General features: G+C 46.4%; 1 protein-coding gene and 1 long non-coding RNA gene across 2 annotated transcripts in view; one reads left to right on the top strand and one right to left on the bottom strand.

Annotated features, from left to right (window-relative positions):
* The window catches only part of LOC125962038 (uncharacterized), a 51,381-nt gene extending 29,384 nt beyond the window's left edge, over window positions 1–21,997 (top strand). The window contains exons 4-7 of the long non-coding RNA XR_007473331.1: window positions 2,110–2,204; window positions 3,962–11,188; window positions 13,416–13,510; window positions 13,785–21,997. This is a non-coding gene — a long non-coding RNA (uncharacterized LOC125962038). The remainder of the gene's footprint in view (window positions 1–2,109; window positions 2,205–3,961; window positions 11,189–13,415; window positions 13,511–13,784) is intronic.
* The window catches only part of MARCHF10 (membrane associated ring-CH-type finger 10), an 88,741-nt gene that overhangs the window by 33,394 nt on the left and 31,484 nt on the right, over window positions 1–23,863 (bottom strand). The window contains exons 4-5 of the mRNA XM_049701652.1: window positions 17,564–17,735; window positions 4,563–4,703 (exon numbers count right to left, since the gene is read on the bottom strand). Coding sequence (XP_049557609.1) covers window positions 4,563–4,703; window positions 17,564–17,735 — 313 coding nt within the window. The remainder of the gene's footprint in view (window positions 1–4,562; window positions 4,704–17,563; window positions 17,736–23,863) is intronic.

Below are 23,863 nucleotides of genomic sequence, written 5' to 3'. Positions count from 1 at the left end.
ACATTGATTGATTTGCGTATATTGAAGAGTCCTTGCATCCCTGGGATAAATCCCACTTGATCACGGTGTATGATCCTTTTAATGTGCTGTTGGATTCTGTTTGCTTGTATTTTGTTGAGGATTTTTGCATCTATATTCATCAGTGATATTGGTCTCTAATTTTCTTTTTTTGTAGTATCTTTGTCTGGTTTTGGTATCAGGGTGATGGTGGCCTCACAGAATGAGTTTGGGAGTGTTCCTTCCTCCACAGTTCTTTGGAAGAGTTTGAGAAGGATGGGTGTTAGCTCTTCTCTAAATGTTTGATAGAATTCACCTGTGAAGCCATCTGGTCCTGGACTTTTGTTTGTTGGAAGATTTTTAATCACAGTTTCAATTTCATTACTTGTGATTGGTCTGTTCATATTTTCTATTTCTTCCTGGTTCAGTCTTGGAAGGTTATACGTTTCTAAGAATTTGTCCATTTCTTCCAGGTTGTCCATCTTATTGGCATAGAGTTGCTTGTAATAGTCTCTTAGGATGCTTTGTTTTTCTGCAGTGTCTGTTGTAACTTCTCCTTTTTCATTTCTAATTTTATTGAATTGAGTCCTCTCCCTCTTTTTCTTGGTGAGTCTGGCTATTGGTTTATCAGTTTTGTTTATCTTCTCAAAGAACCAGCTTTTAGTTTTATTGATCTTTGCTATTGTTTTCTTTGTTTCTATTTCATTTATTTCTGCTCTGATCTTTATGATTTCTTTCCTTCTGCTAACTTTGGGTTTTGTTTGTTCTTCTTTCTCTAGTTCCTTTAGGGGTAAGGTTAGATTGTTTATTTGAGATTTTTCTTGTTTCTTGAGGTAGGCTTGTATAGCTATAAACTTCCCTCTTAGAACTGCTTTTGCTGCATCCCACAGGTTTTGGATCATTGTGTTTTCATTGTCATTTGTCTCTAGGTATTTTTTGATTTCCTCTTTGATTTCTTCAGTGATCTCTTTGTTATTTAGTAACGTATTGTTTAACCTCCATGTGTTTGTGTTTTTTACATTTTTTTCCCTGTAATTGATTTCTAATTTCATAGCATTTTGGTCAGAAAAGATGCTTGATATGATGTCAATTTTCTTAAATTTACTGAGGCTTGATTTGTGACCCAAGATGTGATCTATCCTGGAGAATGTTCTGTGCACACTTGAGAAGAAAGTGTAATCTGCTGTTTTTGGATGGAATGTCCTATAAATATCAATTAAATCTATCTGGTCTATTATGTCATTTAAAGCTTGTGTTTCCTTGTTAACTTTCTGTTTGGATGATCTGTCCATTGGTGTAAGTGAGGTGTTAAGGTCCCCAATTTTAACGTGTTACTGTCGATTTCCCCTTTTACAGCTGTTAGCATTTGCCTTATGTATTGAGATGCTCCTATGTTGGGTGCATATATATTTATAATAGTTATATCTTCTTCTTGGATTGTTCCCTTGATCATTATGTATTGTCCTTCCTTGTCTCTTGTAACATTCTTTATTTTAAAGTCTATTTTATCTGATATGAGTATTGCTACTCCAGCTTTCTTTTGATTTCCATTTTCATGGAATATCTTTTTCCATCCCCTCACTCTCAGTCTGAATGTGTCCCTAGGTCTGAAGTGGGTCTCTTGTAGACAGCATATATATGGGTCTTGTTTTTATATCCATTCAGCAAGCCTGTGTCTTTTGGTTGGAGAATTTAATCCATTCACGTTTAAGGTAATTATCGATATGTATGTTCCTATGACCATTTGCTCAATTGTTTTGGGTGTGTTTTTGTAGGTTCTTTTCTTCTCTTGTGTTTCCCACTTAGAGAAATTCCTTTATCATTTGTTGTAGAGCTGGTTTGGTGGTGCTGGGCCTCTGAGGCCCTGCATGGACTCCAGGCCCTGCATGGACTCCAGCCCTGACTGGAGTGCCTGCTGTTTCCAGGAGTCTGACTAGGTGCAACCGAATGTCGTGGGTGCAGTGAGATGAAACCAGAAAAAGCATCTCTCTGCCCTAAGACTATGTCTTTGGTCTAGACTTCCGCATGTGCTTGACCAACAGTTTCGTCCATTCTGACAGCCATAGAGTTTTGTTTTCCTCTGGTTAAAAAAGTAGTCGATGTCCATTGTAGGAAATTTGGAAGACACAGAAGAGGATGAAGAAGAAATAAAAATCACCCAATATCCAAAACTCAGAAGACCATTGCTACTGTTCTGGAATTCAGAGGTGGGTTGCAAACTCAAGACCCGTGGGCTATTTTCATCCTGTACTTGTCTGCTGGCTCAGTGTTTGAACACTGAGTTACCTGCCTTTAGGGGGAGCATGTCTGGTTCACCACAGGCCCCACAGCCTTTGTCATGTATTTCTCCTGCCATACCTGTCTGTTCCCTGAAGACATTTGAATTTACAACCCAGGGCTCTCTTATCTAGAAGTATTGTCTTAAAAAACAAAATTGGGATATCTGGGTATATACAACTTTACGTCCTGCTTCCTTTCCCTAAACATTTTATTGTGAGCATTATCTCCTGCCGTTAATTGTGATGAACACAATAATAATTATACTGCAAGGGTACATTATATAAAATATCATAATTTGTATAACCCTTCTCCTATTGTTGGGTATATAGATTATTTTAAGTTTTTTTGCTGCCACAAATTACTCCAGGATAGATGTCCTTGCTTATAACTCCTTGACTATATGTCTTATTTTCTTAGAATAGATTCATAGGAGTGGAATTGCAAGCTTTCTAAAGACTTTGACACATGTTGCCAAATTCCACTTTGTACCAAGTTACCCTACAGGTAGACTATGAAAGCATCTCTCATAACTGTGTCATCAGGAATGCATGCCAAGGGCTTGGCAAGCACCTGACACATCAGTGCCCAGGAAATGTTAGTTATTAGTTTCACTACCAGTATTGAACATTATTTGAAAAAACCTTAGCCTAGCTAAGGTAGGCCAAATTTATCTCATGTAAGTTTACGTTCATTACTGAGTGAGCTTGAACTTTTTTTCCCTCCAATTTTATCAGCCATCTGTATTTCTTCTTCTGTGAAATTGTCTGCTGTGCCTCTTCCCCAACTTTTCTATTAGGCATTTGTGTTTTTCTTATTATTCGTAAGAGCTGTCTATGTATTACCTCTCTGTCCCATTTGCTTCGAATCTCTCACTGGTGCAATTCAAACATGTGACTCCTACTCCCACTTATGCAAACCACTTAGAATGTGAAAAAAAAGGACTACAGCGAGATGACTGAGGGAATAATTGGGGGAAGATGAGGAGTCCTGGTATAATAGAAAATTGGGACAAAATCTCAGTGAATCTCAGGATCATGGAAGATGTCTTCTGGGTGCAGGTGGCAGATTAGATGAGCCTCCCGGGTCCAGGAACGTCTGATGCATAGGGAATCTCACCTTTCAAATAACAGTCTACAGTTCACTGAGGACTGTTGGGGAGATGGCAGGAGAGAAACTTACAGGAGTTGAGTGCCCACTATCGTCAAGTCCTGGTCAGAATATTAGCTCCTTTAGTTATTACAGCAATGCAGTGAGGTAGATATCATTATCCTTATTTTAAGACAAGGGAACTGTAACCCAGACTGGCTACTTGACCACCCAAGACTCCATCGCTGGGAGGAAGAAGAGCTGGAACTAGAAGTGAGGTCTGCCCTTCCCAACGGAAGGCATTAGATCACTGGGAGCCCGTGGACATCTAGTTGCTAGAGATTCACATAGGCTCTAATCGCCCCTGACTTCAGGCCATCCAGATACATGTTCTATATTTGCGTGTGTCCACCACAGTATATATCATATTTTTAAAGAAAGGCACCTGTGTTTATCGGGTGGCAAGGAAGTGTGATGCTCGGTGGCTTCCCCAAGGGGAAGAACAGGTCCTTGGCAAGGTGAGCTACCAAGCATCCCTTTCCTTGAATCCCAAGGGGCGTCCTTAGGACCTGTTCCTCCTTTCCTTCTGCCACCGCAGGAGAGGACAAGCGTGGCTTAGGCCTTGGGATGAACGCTCAAGACTGAAAGAGGAGGTATCCGCCAACCAGGGCTTTGAAATAAAGCTTATATTCGCTTCGATGTTATTTCTTACACGGTAAGGTCTTGACGCCTTGGATCAGAGGGGAGAAGATCTCCGTGGGAGGTGAGTCGTCTGCCATCCACAGACCCCCCTATCCTTCCCTCCTGGGAAGTGGGCAGGAACTGTGGCCAGGTGAGACATCCCTGGGCTGCAGACTGCCTCTCCACCCCCCACCCCCACCCCATCCCCCAACACCTACCACCCACCACCCAAATACCCTCTCCAGAAGCCTGACGGCGGGCACCCACTCAAAACCATGCACAGTCTCACTTATGGAGTAATGGCAGAGAAAATTAAAACTCCTCCCTGCCCTGCCTTTTCCCAGCAGCCTCCCTTGGAGAAGGAAATTGGATCCAATAGTTTGCTTTTAAGTGTTTCACTGTAAGGTACACACTCTTCACATAAAAACGGAAGTGTCTAAAAACCACACGGAATTCACCAGGTTACAGCACAAGTCAGTCTCTCTGAGGACTGAGGTGCACGAGCTGCAGGTCCTTACCTACTCCCCTGAGGGCTGGCGCCTTCCCGGGCAGCTGCAGTTTCTCTCTGCTTCTGTCCCCAGACGCTCTCGGGCTCTGCATTTCTGGGCTGACTATTAGGTTTGGCCTCCTCTTGCTTGATAAAATCTGCGATGCCTGGGCTGCTGAAAGATGCAAAATCTTTTCAATAATTTTTACAGGAAAACATCTTCTGTAGAAAGAATGCTCAAAGGGTGGGGAAGGCTTTTAAGGAAATAGACCCAGGAGGTCAGGGAAGAGCTGGATTTGAAATCTGGTTCTATGACCTTCTAGCCATGGGGGCTTGGACAAATCACTTCTGGAAGCCTCAGTTTTCCCACCTGTGACATGGGAATAATAGTACCTACTTCACAAGGCTTTTATCACCATTAATGAGCACCCCTGACACCTGCAATGTGGAGTCTGTAGGGGGTGTTTCCTTTGACTAAGAAGTTTCTAGCTTCCAGTTCTTAGATGTTGGGATGGGCCTGTTGGTAAAACCGTCAAGAGCCTTTTACATTTGGGACACACCACAAGCCCTGCTCCCCACGTGTTCATCCAAGTTTGAATCACAACCTATTTTACACCTGCATATTCATATCCTCAGGTTGTTTTTTAGCAGCTAATCTGGCTTTCCAGAAAGGTTCCAAGCATCTGGGGACCAGATACCCTTTCTCTTGTCTGTGTGCTACCCACCACTGGACTGGGATGATACACTCACAGGAAGATGGTAGCTGGAGTGCTAACTTGGATTGAGTTCCCAATATTTTTTTTTAAGATTCACATTTTGAATTAGGTTGCTAATTAGTACGAATAATCTCAAGTTTCTTCCTCACATGTATTAAGTGTTAGTGCCCGTGAGTTTAGGGAAAGAGTTTTGTTATTTTCCATGCAGCTCTACAAGTTCTCGAGTTCACAGGCAGTTAAATTGTGAATATCTCGATTAAATGCTTCCAAGAGAATTTGCTTGGCTCATCCCCTTTTGGACAGTTCAGAAATTTCAGAAATAGCCGTAGCCAGCAGGCCACGGGGGTAAAGCTGGGAAGGGTCCCTGAGTCCTGTGCGAGAGAACAGCCTTTCTTGGCACGTGAAGACAACTGAATTTATGTTCCGTGGTGTAAGCTGTGGTTGGGTGAATAGTTTTCATCCAGATTCAGGGAAGGAATGAAAGCTCTCCTTGGTAGTCTGTGAAACCTCATTTAAAACAGTGATTAGGTACTACCTACTTTCCCTGACAGGCCCTGGTAGGGGAAGGCAGTGGGTTCTGTGCTCTAAGACAGAGAGGATCGTGTTCCACAGGGAACTTACTAAAAGGGGGAGCTACCGGTGGTGTGGGTTCCAGCTTAGGGCACGTCGGTGGAGCCCAGAGAGGTTGTGGGCATGACCAGAAAGGAGAGAAGAGAATCCTCCAGGAAATGAGATGGTGTAGGATGGTGGTTACACAGGATCTCACTGACCAAGCGTGGGGAGAGAGGAGGAGGGACCAAGGCTTTACACTAAGGGACCGGCCATGGAGGAAAGCGGGGAGGCACTTAGCCCCAGGAGCTGTGCTCCTCTGGTCCACAGGCTTCTCCCCATCCCCTGAGGCCTCGTTCCTGTCCAGCGCTCAGAAGTCAGCGACTGCCTCCTGCCTAAGCCCCTGGCTGACCGGGGAGAAAGCAGCGGGGGTTATTACTTACTGAGGAGGAAACAGAGGGAGGATCAGGGAAGGGCCAGGCTCAGGGCACAGGCCAAGTCCAGTGTGTGTTCAGGACCTGGCTCAAAGGTCCTTGTCACAAGGATTTTACTCTGATTCCCAGCAGAATATTCAAGTTTCCTTCACAGCCCAGGCAGCAGAACTTCACCCTGCCTGCAGCCCCCTACTCCCCCTGCTCCACACCTGCACACCCTCGGGGGAGTGAACGCCCTCCCAGAGGGCCTTTCTTCTTCAGCCTGCGCTAACATGTGCCAGCCAGCAAGTCCCTGGAGGTCTGTTTCCAGTTTTAGGAGTCTGCTTTGGCCAGACGTTCAGGGTCCTTAGGGCCTTTAGCATTTAAATATTCCAAAATTGCCTCAGGTGTGTGTCTTTTCTCTCCAACTAGACTGTAAGCTCCTTAAGGGTGAGGACCCTGTCTTAGCCAGCCTGTGTGTTGCCTCAAATTCTACTGCAGGGCAAATCATAATCGCCTAGCAGGCCTTGAGAAGATGTATTCAGCTGAAACTATGGGGAAATTCCAGAAGTAGAACCATTTGTTTTTTCTTGTGCTGAACACCAAGGATGACTTAAGATAAAAGGTTAGTCTGTTTTCTTGTTCAAAAAAAGTACCTTCTTCAAAGCGTCAGATCTCTTAAATGATTTCCAAAATGATTTCCATAATCCTGTCTCCTCTAATTGAGTTCTCAGCAAACTAAAGTCATAAAGCTGAAACACGAGAGGCTGTTTGACCAGGTCTGGCAGTGAAGAAAACACTGCTGGTACTGTAAGCAGAATCCTCTGACTTTGGGCAATTTGAATCTCAGTATCTGCAGCTGTAAAGTGGGAATATTCCTATCTTGTAGAGTTATTGTGAAGATTAGCAATAATGTATGTAAATGCTCTAACTCAGTGTTTGGTGCTTATTAGCTGCTAAAAATGGTAACTGCTGCTTCCACCACAAATAGTGATACTACTACTAATAATAATTGGGAATCTGAAGTCACTCCCCTGAGAGAACTGAATTTGACCAGAAATTTATTATTATGCAGGCTTTATAGGTTGAGAATAACTTATTCAGCAGCCTTTATTTCTGTGTTATTCTTTTTTTTTTTTTTTTTTTTTTTTTGCGGTACGCGGGCCTCTCACTGTTGTGGCCCCTCCCGTTGCGGAGCACAGGCTCCGGATACACAGGCTCAGCGGCCATGGCTCACGGGCCCAGCCGCTCCGCGGCATGTGGGATCTTCCCGGACTGGGGCACGAACCCGTGTCCCCTGCATCAGCAGGCGGACTCTCAACCACTGCGCTACCAGGGAAGCCCCTGTGTTATTCTTGCTCTCTTCCTTAATCCTGTTATAAAATCCAAGAGGCAAACAGCAACTTGTTTTTTTATTATAATTTGTTCAACAAATACCCGTGCGCCTTTGCTATGCAATGATCCAGGGGTTCACAGAGATGAGTAACACATTTTGGCCTAAAGATTATAATCTAACTTGGCTGCACCACTGACTTCTTCCCTGTGATACGCTTTAGGTTCAGTGGAAAGCAAACTCCTGGGAATTGTTCCTTCTTCTCCATCTGCAACTGAAGTTACAAATGAGGTGACCTAAGCTGCCTAGTTTGTATGTCCATGAATTCCAGTTCCTAATCACCTTGCCCGCATCCAAAGTGAACCGAACCTCAGACCTCTGGGGCCTTTCTGAGATGGTCCTCACCGTGGCATGTTACATATATTCATCTGCAGGAAGGCCAAGTTATATTTACACTGAAAGGTGAAATGTAACTTCCTCTCCAGGTAGGAGGACAGACGCTTTGCCTTACAGAGAACGGAGGGGTTGTGTTCAGGCGTTTCCTCGCCAGCCGGCCTGACACCCTGAAGTTTGTAGGTGAATTTGGGGGAGACTGTGGCTTGCTTTGGGCACCGTGAAGCCCACACCTTCTAGTATCGGGGCAAAGGGGCACCTCCAGTAGCAAAAAACCCAAACAGCTGTTTACACAGAAGGTGTCTGCCTCCGTTCTCTCTCTTTTTTTTAATAAGTTTATTTATTTATTTAGTTATTTTTGGCTGCGTTGGGTCTTCGTTGCTGCACGCGGGCTTTCTCTAGTTGCGGCGAGCGGGGGCTACTCTTCGTTGCGGTGTGCGGGCTTCTCATTGCAGTGGCTTCTCTTGTTGTGGAGCACGGGCTCTAGGCGCGTGGGCTTCAGGAGTTGTAGCATGCGGGCTCAGTAGTTGTGGCTCCTGGGCTCTAGAGCACAGGCTCAGTAGTTGTGGTGCACGGGCTTAGTTGCTCTGCGGCATGTGGGATCTTCCCGGACCAGGGCTCGAACCCGTGTCCCCTGCATTGGCAGGCGGATTCTTTTTTTTTTCTAACATCTTTATTGGAGTATAATTGCTTTACAATGGTGTGTTACTTTTTGCCTTGTAACAAAGTGAATCAGCTGTATGTATACATATATTCCCATATCTCCTCCCTCTTGCGTCTCCCTCCCACCCTCCCTATCCCACCCCTCCAGGTGGTCACAAAGCACCGAGCTGATCTCCCTGTGCTATGCGGCTGCTTCCCACTAGCTATCTGTTTTACATTTGGTAGTGTATATATGTCCATGCCACTCTCACTTTGTCCCAGCTTACCCTTCCCCCTCCGCATGTGGCAGGCAGATTCTTAACCACTGCACCACCAGGGTAGTCCTGCCTCAGTTCTCTTGACAGTGCTGGGACACTAATTGTTGACCGAATAGTTCTTAATTTGACCAGGAAAGGGAGAAAAAGGTAGAAACCTTATATTTATACAAGACTCTGATGGCTGAGAACCGAGTCCATTTAACGGTCCACGTTAATTCCACGCACCTGATAATTGTTCCGCCCCTCACATCACCTGCCGTACCCAGACACGGTTCTGGATAGACCAAGTTTGGAAAGCAAGGTGAAGAGAAAGACAATTCCTGAACATTTACCCTCCCCCACACCATCTTCACTTCGATGCCCGGTGCCCAGGAGGTGCCAAGGCTCTGCCTGAGATGCCTTTTGAAAAGATTTATTGCTTCTTTCAGATCGTGGGAAGAATTACAGCTTAATCGCAGGAGCTGCTGTTGCCTTGGTGTAATAGGCAGCTTTCGGTACAGTTACAAATAACAGGCCCTGTCTGTTTGCCAGTCTGAGTGTGCTGGAAATGAGTGTTGTCTCGCATCCCCAGAGGAGCTCTTAATTAAAGCTTCATTATGCACCATAAATATGTTTTATTTTGGGCCCCAGGAGGTGGGATTTTTGATTTGGGGAGGTGTAGGGCCTAATAAGGAGTCAGGAAAGAAACTGTAAGCAGCGACTGAGCCCTTGAATTTGTCTCTCCTCCGTGTGGTCCTGAACCAACAATCAGATCCAGCGTGGGCTTCCCCCAGAGGCCTGTCCCTGGTGCCACCCTCTCAGGGCCGGCTCGGTGGGCATAGTCACACCCCCAAGGCTACGAGTAGACCCGGAGGAGCCTGATCCGTTTCTGGTGGTTAACGATCGAAACTGCGCCAGACGCGGGAGTGAAGAAATCAGATGAGTCTCGAGAGAGGATGGGCTTTTATTGGTCGCTCACTCCTTTAAGTGCTGGAAGAAGGCCGAGTGAAGTGGGAGCAGCTGTCTTGGTCTTCCTGCTTCCCCGCACGTTACACCTCCTGCCGTCGGTCACGGCGCTGCCCTCCGGAAGCTTAACGTCCCCCTGTCCCCACTCCCTGACTCCACTGTGCTGTGTCCTTCACCGAGGGCGACTTACCACACGAGGTAAATTCTACTGGGCCTTCGGGAGTCCGGCAGGCACAGCACAGGGGTCTCGGCCGGGCTGGGGCAGGAGATGGGGAAGTAGCACAGGGCTGCCGGTGACTCGGGTGCGAGGCCCGGAGAGGAGGGAAAGGAGACCGGAGGGAGAGGCGGGGAAGTGTCCCGGGCCCCCGGGGAGGCAGGCGGCAGTAGGGGCAGCTGGAGGCTGCAGAAGTTGGTATTGGGCTGCAGGACGGGGGAGAAAGCAAAGACGGAGCAGTAAGGGGAATATTCAACACAGAACAGGGGGTGCTGGCTGCCGTCACCTGCACGGAAGAAAAAGAGCAGTCAGGAGGCAGCCCTCACGGTGGGAAAGGGCATTTGGAAAAGGCTGTGAATGAATCTAAACTCAAAACTCGTTCTTCGGGGGCTGGGGGGTGGTGTGTCTAGGTGGCCTGGGGGCAGCCGGCCTGGCTCCTGCCCAGGAGGTGCCTGGCTTGGAGCTCAGAGTCACTGAAGAGCTAACCAGGGCAATGGCATCACCATCACACCCTTCTCCAGCCGATGGTCTCCGGCGTCCCTGACAGATGCAGGAAAGTTCTTTCCCACTAAGTTCCCATGTGGAAGCTCGTGGGCCCTTCTCCCCTCCCACAGCCAGTCTAATTAGCTGTTCTGGCGGCAACATATGGTGGCCTGCTGGGTCTCACTTCGGTAACGCTCTCTCCCCCGATTTTCCAGATGCCCCGGGTTGGGAGGTTGTGGTCATGCCCTAATCTGGCCTTTCTGCTGCAGAGGGGAAGCTCGGGGAAAGAGAAAGAAGCAGAGAGATCCTGGTGGGCTCACGGCAAGGGAGAGAGAGCAAGCGGGGAGAAGCAGGTGGACGGGGGAGGTGTCCAAGTGAAGTTAATGATTTGTTTGCTAACCTCACACTCCATCTGCCATCCTTGCTGGACGCAGAATATGGGCACGTGATGCAGTCACGATCCAGAGAGACCCCTCAAGCATGACAGATCTCTCAGCTCTGCCACTAGCCAAGCCGGGTCACCTTGGATCAACGGCTTACCTCCTCAAAACCTGTTTTCTCTAGCCCTGCTCCTGCCAAGGTGGCCCTGAGACCAGCAGCGTGGCTGTCACCTGGCGGCTTCTTAGAAGTGCAGCCTTGCTACCCACTCAAACCTACTGAATCAGAACCTGCAGTTGATTGAGGTCCCCAGGTATTTCTCCAGAACTTCTGAAGTTTGAGAAGGAAGGCTGTGAGGTCCAAACCTCTGGGATGAGAATCAGCTGTAGAGCTTGTGGAAAACCAGCTCTGCAGGCCCCTTCCTTGGAGAGTCTGATGCTCTGGGTCAGGACGGGACCCAGGTGTGTGTGTGTTTTATTAAGGACCTCCCTGGCGATTCTTATCAGAGAACCTGGGGAAATGCTGCGGCTGAAGTCAGTTCCTATGCTAAGATGCCATCCGGTTGAAAGCCATGACCTATAACGGAGGGCTCTCGGTCCTTATTGACTTGAATCCGCTGTAGCTGACACTCTAACCCACTCATTTCCAAAGGCCTCCCTTGGCTCCTGGAGTGGCTCCTACTTCTCGGACCATTTCTCTGTAGTTGTCTTCTCCCTTCCCTCCTCAGGTGTTTGTATTTCCCGAGGTTCCTTCATCATCTCTCGTTACCCTGTCCGCTCTCGCAGGGGAGACGTTCCTGTAGTTTCAGCCACCTCTTACTCACTCTAGGCCCTTGGCTTCCTTCCGGTGGCCAAGAGTTCTCTGCTGAGCAGCAGACCTGCGTACCCAGGTGCTTCCTGGCATCTCCTCCTAGCCCATCCTGGCTGTTCATTCACGGACAACAGCCACAGGATGGGCCCCACCTACTTCTTGCTTTGCCAGCCTTGCAAAGGCAAGTGCCATTGGCTTAGTTTTCTGGGCCAGACCCCCAAGATCTCTCTGATTCCTCCTTTTTCCTTCTCCCCATGCCCAGTGCTCACCAAGTTGTGCCAGGCTTAACGTCCTTAAACATCCCTCCAGCTCGGGCCCTCTCCCTCTGCTTTTGCTTCAGGTCAAGCCCTTCTCATTTCTCTCCAGGTCCACAGCAGCTTGCAGCTTGTCTCTCGGCTTCTGTCTGCCCTCACCCTCCCAGCCAGCCCCCTTTCATGAACACAGTCAGCATTTTTTTTTTTTTTTTTTGCGGTACGCGGGCCTCTCCTGTTGCAGAGCACAGGCTCCGGAGGCGCAGGCTCAGTGGCCATGGCTCACGGGCCCAGCCGCTCCGCGGCATGTGGGATCTTCCCGGACCGGGGCACGAACCCGTGTCCCCTGCATCGGCAGGCGGACTCTCAACCACTGCGCCACCAGGGAAGCCCAGCACAGTCAGCTTTTAACGATGCCGATCTGATGCGCCATCGCCTCCAGCATGACGTTCAGGGCCCTCGGTGGCCTGGTCCTTGCCTACACGTAGGGCGTCAACTTTACACTTCCTAACTTGTAGCCTGACCCTACACAAGCGCTTCTCAAACTCAGATGTGCACACAGATCTCCCAGGGGCCCTGTTAAATGCAAGTTCTGAGTCAGTAAGCCTGGGCTGGGATTCATGCATTTTTAACAAGCTCTCCCGTGATGCCTCTGCCCCTAGTCTGGGGATACGTTGAGGCCCTAGACTCTTGTAGTTCCTCCATGTCTGTCTGTCTGTCTGTCATCTCTTCCCCCTCTTCCTTGCTCTCTCCTCCATGCCTTCGCCCCCTCGGTACCTCCTGCCGGGCGCACCTTTCTCGCCTCCCTCCCCGGACCCTGGCTCAATCTCCTCCTTCAGGATTTTCTCCCCGCCGGCCCCTCCCCACACATCCTTAGAACTTGCCTTGGCTGGGGCATGTTGGTGTCCTGCCCTCCCACTAGGCAGTGAGCCCCTGGAGGGCGGGTCCTGTGTGTGGGGCAGTTGAATGTACCTATGCTAACATCCCATAGGTACTGGGGGTACAAATGGATGAGTTTATTGGTAATCAAAGAGGTAAATTTTTTAATAATCAAGTTACGACCTCTCACATCTCAAACTAAAATTTCTTTGGTTGAGCTATTCTCTTATAAAGGTGCTAACCTGGGAGCAGTCTATGGTGTTGGAAGCAGGCTTCATACATAGAGGGAGGCTTCGGGATTAACCTTTACCTGAAGCCCAGTCTATACCCAGGATTTCAGTCCTCCTGTCTACCTGGTGGGGTTGGTAACGACTCCATTTTACTGACGAGGAAACAGAGTTTGGAGAAGTCGCCAGTTTACGTTTATAGGGCTAGTATGTGGTAGACCAGCAATCTGAGCCAGAGCTTCAGATTCTGGGCTCTGGGATGCCCCAGGCCCCTCTGGTCTTAGGAGCGTTACCGTAAATGGACTGAGAATTATGGTTCTCTCTATAAATGTGGGAGCATTTGCTTATGTTGGTTGTTTTCTAACTTGGGCAGACAGCTTGGAAAGTTGTTGGATGCCAGTGGACTTGCCCGGAAACCCATCAACCTTGGCCTTTCAGAGGACATCTTCAACAGAATTTATTTGCCAGGTAAGTTATGAAGATTGGGATTTGCCCTCAAATTTCCCTTCCAGGCTGCTCTTCAAATGAATAGTTCCCGGTCCAAAAGAGACCACAGTGGCCTTCGACATGTACGTTTTAAAATCGGAGTTTACTGCAGTTTCTTACTTTTACAGTCTCCACCATAAGCCACGATTCATCTGACTAGGTTTTGCTATTCCTACAAATTCGAATGTGGTAATGACGAACCCTGAACTCAATAAGGAGTGAGGAGAATTTCAGAACATTTGGCTTTGTTTTAAAGGGCAAGATTTTGGAAGCAGGCTCACCAGACTCCATCCAGATCCATTTTCCTGGCACATAACTAGTAGGACTCTGCCCAGGCTCCAGGTGAGAGGAAAGGGCAGGAGAGGGTACTTACTTCCTGTGAGCCTGGCACGGGGATCAAGAGTGACTTAGGACTCCAGGTGCCAGACCCCCACAGCACAATGGCCTTTGGATGCCTCTGCGTGTCCTGGAAAGGAGAGGTGGCTCCTTTCCAAGGCAGGATGGGGCTGGTAGGGGTTTTGGGAACAGGCAGGAGTCCAGGAGCTGATGGCCACCATAGCTCCCTGTGCTCACGGGGCCTGCTGTCAGCTCTGCTTCCCCCTGATTCATTCATGGGAGGATGCAGATCCTGCGTACAGACTGGGCTTTCGGTAAAGGTTAATCCCCAAGCCTCCCTCTGCTTGAAAGAAGAATATGTAACTCGGCCAGGCTTATTTCTCACCCTGTGTCAGTGTTCACCTTGATCATTAAATAGGATTTCTGAATCAATTGCACATCAGACCCAGCTGGGTCTGGACTCACTGCCTGAGTTTTCCATGTCTTTTTGGAGGGGAAGCAAACCTCTCACTTGGTGAATGCTTTCTGATGGTTCATCTTTTTCCATTTGGTGTTTTGCTTTGGAAATTCAGGGCACAGTAGAAGTGTCTGTACCTGCGTTTGTGTTAGGAGTTTAAAAATATAACCCTGATTTTTGGGAAAGGAAAAAAGATTGGGGTGGGAGGTGGGGAGGAGGTAACGTGAAGACAAAGAAAACAAAGTTTTCTGGTCCATTCTCCCTACTGAATACAGCTGCCTTGTACCCGATACCTTAAGGCTGTCATGTAATGAGCTATGGTGTTGGGGGCCGTTCTAATGGCTGAGCATATGTTTATCATTGAATCCTCACAGCCATCCCAGCAGGTAGGATCTGTGCTGACGCCCAGGCTCTGCCATTTTACAGATGAAGACACTGAGGCACAGGGAAGTTACTTGCTCCAAGTAACAGCAGATGAGAAACGGGGCTCAGATGCTAATCCAAGCATTTTAAAGACGCTAAAGCACTTGCCCAAAACTGCACGGAGGGAGATAACAAGGAGAATCACAAGCCAACTCATTTAGAAATAGTTCCGTGGAATGTATGAATTAATTTAAAATGCGTGAATTTCTTCTAACAGAGTGCGAAGTACAATGAAAATCTCAGTTATACATCTATTAGCAGAGGGCACTGATGGTTCCTCTGTTGTATTGATAAGTAGCTGTTTTAGGCGTTCCAGATAATCGTTCACGTAGAAGGATTATAATGGATTACCATTACATAGATTTGCATGTAAGTCAAGCCACGTTCCCCAGCTGCATTGTTTTATTCAGGAAAAGTCTGGCGTAACTCAGTATGGAAGGTTAGCCTATTAGGCAGATGTTGCAAAGGGATGTCACTGTCTTAATGCTTCAGTTTTGCACAGAACTCAGGTCTGACATGGGAAGAAGTTTTGGTGACTTACTGCCAACTTTGGGTGACCGCCCCCCCCAAAATGCTTTAGAAAAATATTTCCCTACAGAGGTGAAGGAAAGCAGGAACCTATGAGTTTACCCAGTGAATCGGATCAACGTGTCCAGATAATTCAGGTCCCCAAGCCTCTTTTTCTATAATAGCAGCATGTTTATCTGAATTTTCTGAGTTGTCACCACCGCTGGACTCAACTTTGCCTGAATGGACTCAGCTTAAATTCTTGCCATGTCCCTGGTCTGTCATTTCACTGTGCTGATGAAGGAACTCTGAGGGTGAGACTATACATGTAAAACGAATGGATCCTAACACACCAAGGCTTTGCTTTTAGCTCACATGATCAACCCAATTTGCTATAGAACTGAGTCGGCTTCTGTAGTAACTGACATCAACCAGCAGGGCTGTTATGCTTGCTGGACGGCCAGGCCACAGTCCAGCTCATGGCTGCATGGGGCTTGGACATGGTCTAGAGCTATAATATGGTGATAAAGCTGGTGTTTTAAAATTTATTTATTTTATTATTATCATTATTTTTAAGCTGGTGGTTTTTAAAGGCTGTTTACTACAAGTAACATCTCTTACGTGGTGAAATAGATATCTTTCTGCCAACTTGGCTCTCTTGCCTAAACCTTGGTGCTTTCTAGCCTAGTGATTCTTCGAATTTGAGGTTTTATAGAAAGTGAAGTGAATTAATTCTCCCTTTCTGTCAGTGTTGTAAGTTCCGTGTGGAGTCCGCTCAGTCGGAAGAACATCTATATTAATCAGACAAGCTAAGATGGGGTGGGCCTAAGCTGTCCATTAGAATGATTTATCTCTACAGAGGACAAAGCACATCATGCAAACAGCTACCTAGTTTTAGCAAGAAGCCTAAAAATTATATCGAGTGACTGGTGTTGCCTTACTTAAATTTATTTTTTTCTATTAAAGACATCCTCAATTTGATACATGACAACATGGATTTTGAAATATTTGGGGAATGATCTTATCTGCCCTATTTCATTCCTTTTTTTTTTTTTTTTGTGGTACGCAGGCCTCTCACTGTTGTGGCCTCTCCTGTTGCGGAGCACAGGCTCCGGACGCGCAGGCTCAGCGGCCATGGCTCACGGGCCCAGCCGCTTTGCGGCATGTGGGATCTTCCCGGACCGGGGCACGAACCTGCGTCCCCTGCATCGGCAGGCAGACTCTCAACCACTGCACCACAGGGAAGCCCCTGCCCTATTTCATTCTTAAACAGCTGAATTAAAGACCTAATTCCTACTAAAAGGCTTCAAAATGAGAAGTTGTTAACTACGATGATACTTTCCCCTGGTTAAGGAAAAAGAGTTGGGGCTTTGTCTGAACGGACATCATTTCGGAAGTCAATTTTTCTTTAAACTTCATTAAAGCTATAAAATGTGGGTGGTTAATCTAAGTGAGAGCTGCCATTGTCTAAAAATGCATTAAGACTTAACCAGACGGGTGGTTGCACGACAGGAGCTATTTAGGATTAGAAAGTCATTGTGATTTGGATTTAAGCGAATTGCATGCTGTTTACGAATTCTTCAGCAGTTAATCTAGATCGCTTCCATTCCACCGCAAGCAGAAGGCAGACCTTTCTGCCTCGTTATCCCAACTTCCACGTCAGTTCCCAGAGGAATCAAGTTTGTCCTACAGATGTTGGCTTTAATGGGGATGAGGCTGAGGGACTCTAAACTTTCAGTTGCATTTATCCCCTTTCTGGATACTATTAAGTTTCTCCTGCCTTAAGCAGAGGACCAGTCTTTGCTTCAAAGGCAGCTAAAGAGTGAATTATTTACCAAATTGCACCAAGGGGAAGATTTACCAAGCCCCCTTTTTTTTCCCAGAGAGGACAACCCCAGAACTGGAGGACTTTCTCAGCAGTAAATTATGCCATTCAGATGCTTTTGAAAGCTTCCCTTCATGCTCTGGACTGAGTCATAAAATTTGATACCTGGGGCCAAATGCCTTTACCCCTCCCAGAAGGGTGAAGAAGATGAAAAGGCAGCCATTCTGGGCCAGGGCCACAGAAAGCCGATGACTGGGCAGAAAATGTGGGCAGTGGAGACAGTTACTCTGCATAATTCACACCTCCTTGACCTGAGGGTCTACTCCGAAATGGATTTTATCATTTGCGTAAGATCATCAGACCCTGCAAAACCTGAATTGGCCGCTTGGAAAACACTAGGTGTAATCGGGACCACGAATTGATTGCTGTCCTTATCTCTGATGCCGGGATTTTAGAGCTTGTGAATTTCAATAAACCCGCCACTCACCTGGAGAGGGTTTGCTGGGGCCCGCGTTCTCTGATTTCTTTGGAGTCGTGGTACTTTTATGTTTGTGCTTGACTGATGTTTGGTCAATTGCTGGAAGTCTGGAATCACTCTTACGCGCAGAACTCTTGGCAGGTAATCCTGGTTCGGCTAGAGCATGCTTCTCACCAGAACTCTGCCGAAAATGAAAGGTGTCTGAGTATCTGTGGTCAATAGGCCATCTTGGCTGGGCAGAGGAAGAAGAGACAAGCCAAATGCAGCAACCCCTCCACAGAGACACTGGAGCATCCTGCGAGCTCAGTGTGCCCTTTCACCAGGTTTCATCAGATTTTCATGGACTGGGCGTATCAATTTAGAAATAATAGCAAAGGTAATGAGTCTATTTTGTAGAACATTATGAAAAGAATGAATTCCTGACCCTTAAGTAATTGGATAACCAATAAACAGCTCACGTTAAGAGCTACGTATGAAAACAGGAGAAACCATCCGTGCATTTAAACTTCTCACTATTTGTTATTTGAACTACTTTGGGGGGAGGGGGAGGAAAAATGTTCCTTATGTTAATCATATACTTGAAAATGAAAAGGAAATTTAGATAAGTGTGTTGGGACTGACTCAATGAGACCTCAGTTTAATACTCTGAATTATTGGGTGCAACATAAGACAGATTAATCTTTTTTTTTTTTTTTTTTTTTCGGTACGCGGGCCTCTCACCGCTGTGGCCTTTCCCGTTGCGGAGCACAGGCTCCAGACGCGCAGGCTCAGCGGCCATGGCTCACGGGCCCAGACGCTCCGCGGCACGTGGGGTCTTTCCGGACCGGGGCACGAACCTGCGTCCCCTGCATCGGCAGGCGGACTCTCTACCACTGCGCCACCAGGGAAGCCCAGATTAATCTTTTTAAAAGGCCCCTACTTGTCAGTCTTCTATAAAGAAGTCAGTATAAATCTATGCACGGACAAATCCTGACTCATGCGGTGTCAGAATATCTCAACACAGCCTTGCAGACACAATAAAAATTATCCAGGCGTTCAGTAGCTTTACACTTTGCCACACTTACACCCACCAAAGAAATGAATGAAAACAAACATGAACAATTAGGAGAAACTTGGTCCTGAAGGGCGATTTAAGTCCTGCCTTAAGGTCTTAGATCCTGGTGTTAATATGATTTGCTAGGCGATGCACCCAACAAACAAAACCACAGGGTTCCCCCCCCGGCCCCAGGGGCAGGGTCACTAAATACTCCTGCACTGCACAGTGGTCTATATCGGCAAGTCCTCTGAAAGTGTAGTCCTCTGCGGACACAGAGTGCTAAATTAACGTCCTCCACGCCTCCCCAGCGGTGCCAATTTGTATTGATTTTGCTTCCCGTTCTCTCTGACAGTTGTGGCATTTTCATTTTAAGCCTCCTGACTCAGGAAAATACTCTGAATAGCTTTGAATTATTGGGGTAACGTAAGACAAACTACGCTCTCAAAAAAGTCCCCTACCTGTCAGTCTTTCTACAAGGATGTCGGTACAAATCCACAGGTGGACAGATCATTATTCTCCAGGATTAGAAATCATGTTTGGTCACTTAGAGCCTGGTGACAGCCTTCAAACAAATAATTATTGTTTCTCCCTGCATTTTCAGAAAACAGACCACCCTCAGATAAAGGGACGGGAAAAAGGAAAGGATATAATGAGTTGGTTGTTCTCCCTTTTCCCTTTTGGTTCTGGAATTTAACAGAAATCCTTGAAAATGATTCTGAAATGTCAAAGATGAAACATGAGGTCATTTCTGAACACGAGATAGGCTTTCCATTTTCAGAAAAGGAAATGTGGGCAAATTTTAATTCTGGTGCCTAAGATGGTCATAAGGCAAGAAGAACAGTGGTGAACATGTGACGGAATTTCTTCCACAAACTGTTCAACATGAACAACTTACATTAGCGAATGGAGAAGCCTGCTCACACATCTGTTTTTCAGCCAGTGGAAAGGCAGGAAAGATGCTCTGGGCTAAGACTACCAATATCCATGGTTACAGCATCAGGAGCAGTAATAGTGTCCACTCCTGGTGGGTCCATCCCCTTCACCCTCAGCCAGGACTAGAATTCTTTGCTTACCCCAGGCAGTGGTGAATCGGGAGGAGTTGGTGAAGAGACTTTTTATTGGGTGGGGTGTTAAGCCATGTTTATCCTTCCTTACCCATTCATTGTACCTCCAGCATTAATAGCACCAAAGGTGGAAGAAAACTTGGCCAATTAAACCATGCCAATTACATATGGTATCATGCACCTGCCTTCCAAGTATATCCTTCTCTGGTTCCTGGTTCCATCAACCTTACTTCCAGTTGCAAATCTTATCTATCTATCTATCTATCTATCTATCTATATTTTTGGCTGCGTTGGGTCTTCGTTGCTGCGTGTGGGCTTTTCTCTAGTTGCAGAGAGCGGGGGCTACTCTTCGTGGCGGTGCACAGGCTTCTCATTGCAGTGGCTTCTCCTGTTGCAGAGCACAGGCTCTAGGTGCGTGGTCTCAGCAGTTGTGGCTCGCGGGCTCTAGAATGCAGGCTCAGTAGTTGTGGCTCACAGGCTTCGTTGCTCCGTGGCATGTAGGATCTTCCCGGACCAGGGCTCGAACCCATGCCCCCTGCATTGGCAGGCAGATTCTTAACCACTGAGCCACCAGGGAAGTCCCTGGGAATCACCCTTGAGTCCAGAAATTACAGCTGGAAGTGGGTGTTTTGTCGGTTGGAAACTAAAGCCACAATGGTGAGAACTATAATACGTATGAATGTGCTACTGGGTCTTTTTGTGCTTGCTTTGAGTAATCTTAAGCCAATCACTTCAACTCTTTGTATCTTCATTCGTGTCCTGTCAGGTATTCAGCCATTCTCATGTGTCCTCTCTCATGAAAGCCCATTATATTATCCAAGGAGGATGCTCCTTGGGTGAAAGAAGTTGAAGTAACTCATTCTGGCACTAAAATGTAGTACTTAAGACTCTGGAGCCCAGCTTCCTGGAAGTGAATCCTGGCTCTTTCACGTAGTGACCGTGTGACATGGGATTAGTTTTAGTTCATCTCTTTGCCGCTCAGATTTTCTCATCTGTGAACAATAGTGCCTTCTTTTTGGTGGTTCTGTGAGGATGAAAGGAGTTAAGATATGTTTATAGCACCAAGAGTAGTGGTGCCAGGCACTGAGAAAGTACCATGTAAGTGTTGGCTTTTGCAATTAGCCATTCATGTTCAGCCATTTAAAAAAGTAACCAGCTAACCGCTGAAAATTAACTACCTGCTGTTGAAACCAAAACCATAAACCCCACTGAAAAATTCAAATGCGTTGTCACCTACTTCAAAGAGCAATGGACGGCGAGGTGGGGCAGTTCTGTGGTACAAGTTCTCTTTCAGACAGTAAAGTTCTAATGGCAAACATTTAACAACATTTAAAGATTAGCAGACAATAAAAATTAAATTATGTTGATTTTAAGCTGATTTTAAAACTGTCTCCTCCTCTCGCAATTTTGAAGAGTAGTTACAATTTTCTTCCCCCATATGTTCCTAAGTTGAAATGTCACATGGAGGTGGAGGCAAGAGCATACTGCTCTTCCTTTAGGGGAAGAAAACTAGCGCTGTGTTTCAAAATCAAAGCCTGAAACATTAAAAAAAAAAAAAACTAAACTAAAAAACCCAGATTACATAATACATGTGTAGACTTTTTTTAAATTAATTTATTTAATTTATTTATTTTTGGCTACATTGGGTCTTCGTTCCTACGCATGGGCTTTTCTCTAGTTGCAGCGAGCAGGGGCTACTCTTTGTTGCGGTACACAGGCTTCTCATTGCGGTGGCTTCTCTTGCTGCAGAGCATGGGCTCTAGGCACGTGGGCTTCAGTAGTTGTGGCACGTGGGCTCAGTAGTTGTGGCTCGCAGGCTCTAGAGCGCAGGCTCAGTAGTTGTGGCGTACGGGCTTAGTTGCTCCACAGCATGTGGGATCTTCCCAGACCAGGGCTCGAACCCATGTCCCCTGCATTGGCAGGCGGATTCTTAACCACTGCGCCACCAGGGAAGCCCCATGTGTAGACTTTAAGTTCTCTCTTGGTAATCTGATGAGCGTCCTAATAAAGCCACATTGACTGAAAGAAGTTATTGTCAAAATTAATATTTTTCTGGAGTATTATGGGTTTTGCAGTCAACATTTTCCAAAGATCCCCAACTTGCTCTTTTGGCATCATCCATAATAAAGTAGAGATATGACCTTGCTAGAAACTCTCAAAAGTTCAGAGCAAGACTCACGCTAGGAAAAGAAGGGACTTACATTAGGGAATTGGGCACTGAAGTAGCAACTTCGAAACATGATAATGGTTCTAGTTAGACCTCCTGGATGATGGAGACCCAAGGATTGGCAAGTGGGATGCGTTTCTTCAGGGATGTTAGAGTGACTAGATTTTTTTTTTTTTTTTGCAACACAGCTTTCATTAGTATTTAATGCAGTTCTTTCTAATATTTCTGTCTTTGAGTGTATATATAATTAAAACAACATCACCATGGTTATGATATTGGAACTTCTTGGAACTATTTTAGATGTAGGACACCTCATGGTTCTGGATATGTGGGAGAAAAACTTTTATTGTTCTTATCCTGGGATGGCTTCTGCCTTGTTTTTCCAGTTGATTTCTGCTCTCCATGTCACTCAGAACCTGGAGGGCTGGTCAAGTCCTGTGCTGGATAATGAGTGGCAGGGCACGTTGTGGGGAGTATGAACTGGGATTCTCGACCACAATCCTCAATCTTGACTCCTCCTACCCAGTCTCTAGCACTGGTCACCCATTGCAATATTAAAACTGAAAGTAAAATCTCTTCTCTCCTGGATGTTGTACATTGCTCTGGTTTCAGGACTTAATGAAGCCCAGGTTCTTGATGTCTCATCACAGAAAGAATTCAGTGAGAGACAAAGTGGTAAGAAGTGGATTTGTTTAGAGAGAGAAACACTCCACAGACAGAGTGTGGGCCATCTCAGAAGGTGAGAAAAGGCCTAGATTTTTAAACTGGGTCCTAACAATGTTGAGTCTGAAATGGCAAGGTGACAGTGAGCACAGATGATCAGAAAGGCATGGAGACAGAAGAAGTAGTCAGGGACAGAAAAGACCAAGTCATTTTCCAGCTCTTGCCTGATGGCTCATTTCCAAGATCTACAGAGCTGGTTCTCAACTGGTATGCCGCCTCCCTCCCTCCCACAGGTGTGCTGATGAATTCTGATGGACGTGTACAAAACGCATTGTAGCCACGTGTCATGTGATGGAAGGCTGAGCTGAGTGGATCTTACGACATAGTGTAAAGATCAGGACACGACTTGCTCTGAATAGGAAAACAGACAAAGAGTAGTGTCAGGCTGGTGCCAGAGAAAGACAGTGTGTTTATTACCTTTGAGATAAAACGTTCTCCCGAGATCACGAAAGAGAACGATCAAGGCTGTGAACCTCGACACGCAAAGGTCACAACATGGGAAGGGTGACCAAGGAACTGTGGGTGCAAATGAGTATCTTCAGAGTGCTGTCCCCAAAGTCCACATTCATATCATGCCTGAAACACAAAAAATGGCCTTTGGGAATTAAGGGCAGCTTGTATAAATAGCATTCTGGACAGGATGGGGACGTTTATGGATTCAAGAAATATAAAGTTAGCATGTCCTACACAGAATGCTGATGTATCCCAAAGCTGGCTAAACATTCTCTCTTCTAGAAGAAACTAAGGGCAGCAAAGTCCTTCCCATGTTCAGGACAATTATTTTTATTTTTATTATTATTTTTTTGTGGTGCGCGGGCCTCTCACTGCTGTGGCCTCTCCCGTTGCGGAGCACAGGCTCCGGACGCGCAGGCTCAGCGGCCATGGCTCACGGGCCCAGCCGCTCCGCGGCATGTGGGATCCTCCCGGACCGGGGCACGAACCCACGTCCCCTGCATCGGCAGGCGGACTCTCAACCACTGCGCCACCAGGGAAGCCCCTCTCCTTCATTCTTTATTTGAATTCATATTCTCCTTTTAGTTGAGAGGAACACTTGAAGAACATGAAAGACTTAGTCATTAAATGGAGGTCATCCATGAAAATACTTCCTACTCAGAATAATAGGTCATAAAACATGGGAATTAATTGAACAGCATCATATGCATCTACTGTGTCTTCAACCCCATATAAAGTCAAGATACTTGCAATGGGAGAGACACAATTTATACCATACTAGCAAAATGCAAAACAAAGTTTAATTAAGTGATAAATTGGGTGGCACCAATTCTAAACCTCAAAGAAACTCACAGCAAAAAAGTGAG

Source organism: Orcinus orca, chromosome 19 (assembly GCF_937001465.1).
Source record: "Orcinus orca chromosome 19, mOrcOrc1.1, whole genome shotgun sequence".
Lineage (NCBI taxonomy): Eukaryota > Metazoa > Chordata > Mammalia > Artiodactyla > Delphinidae > Orcinus > Orcinus orca.
Note: the sequence above shows the minus strand (reverse complement) of the source record. Positions and strands in the feature narration are given on the sequence as shown.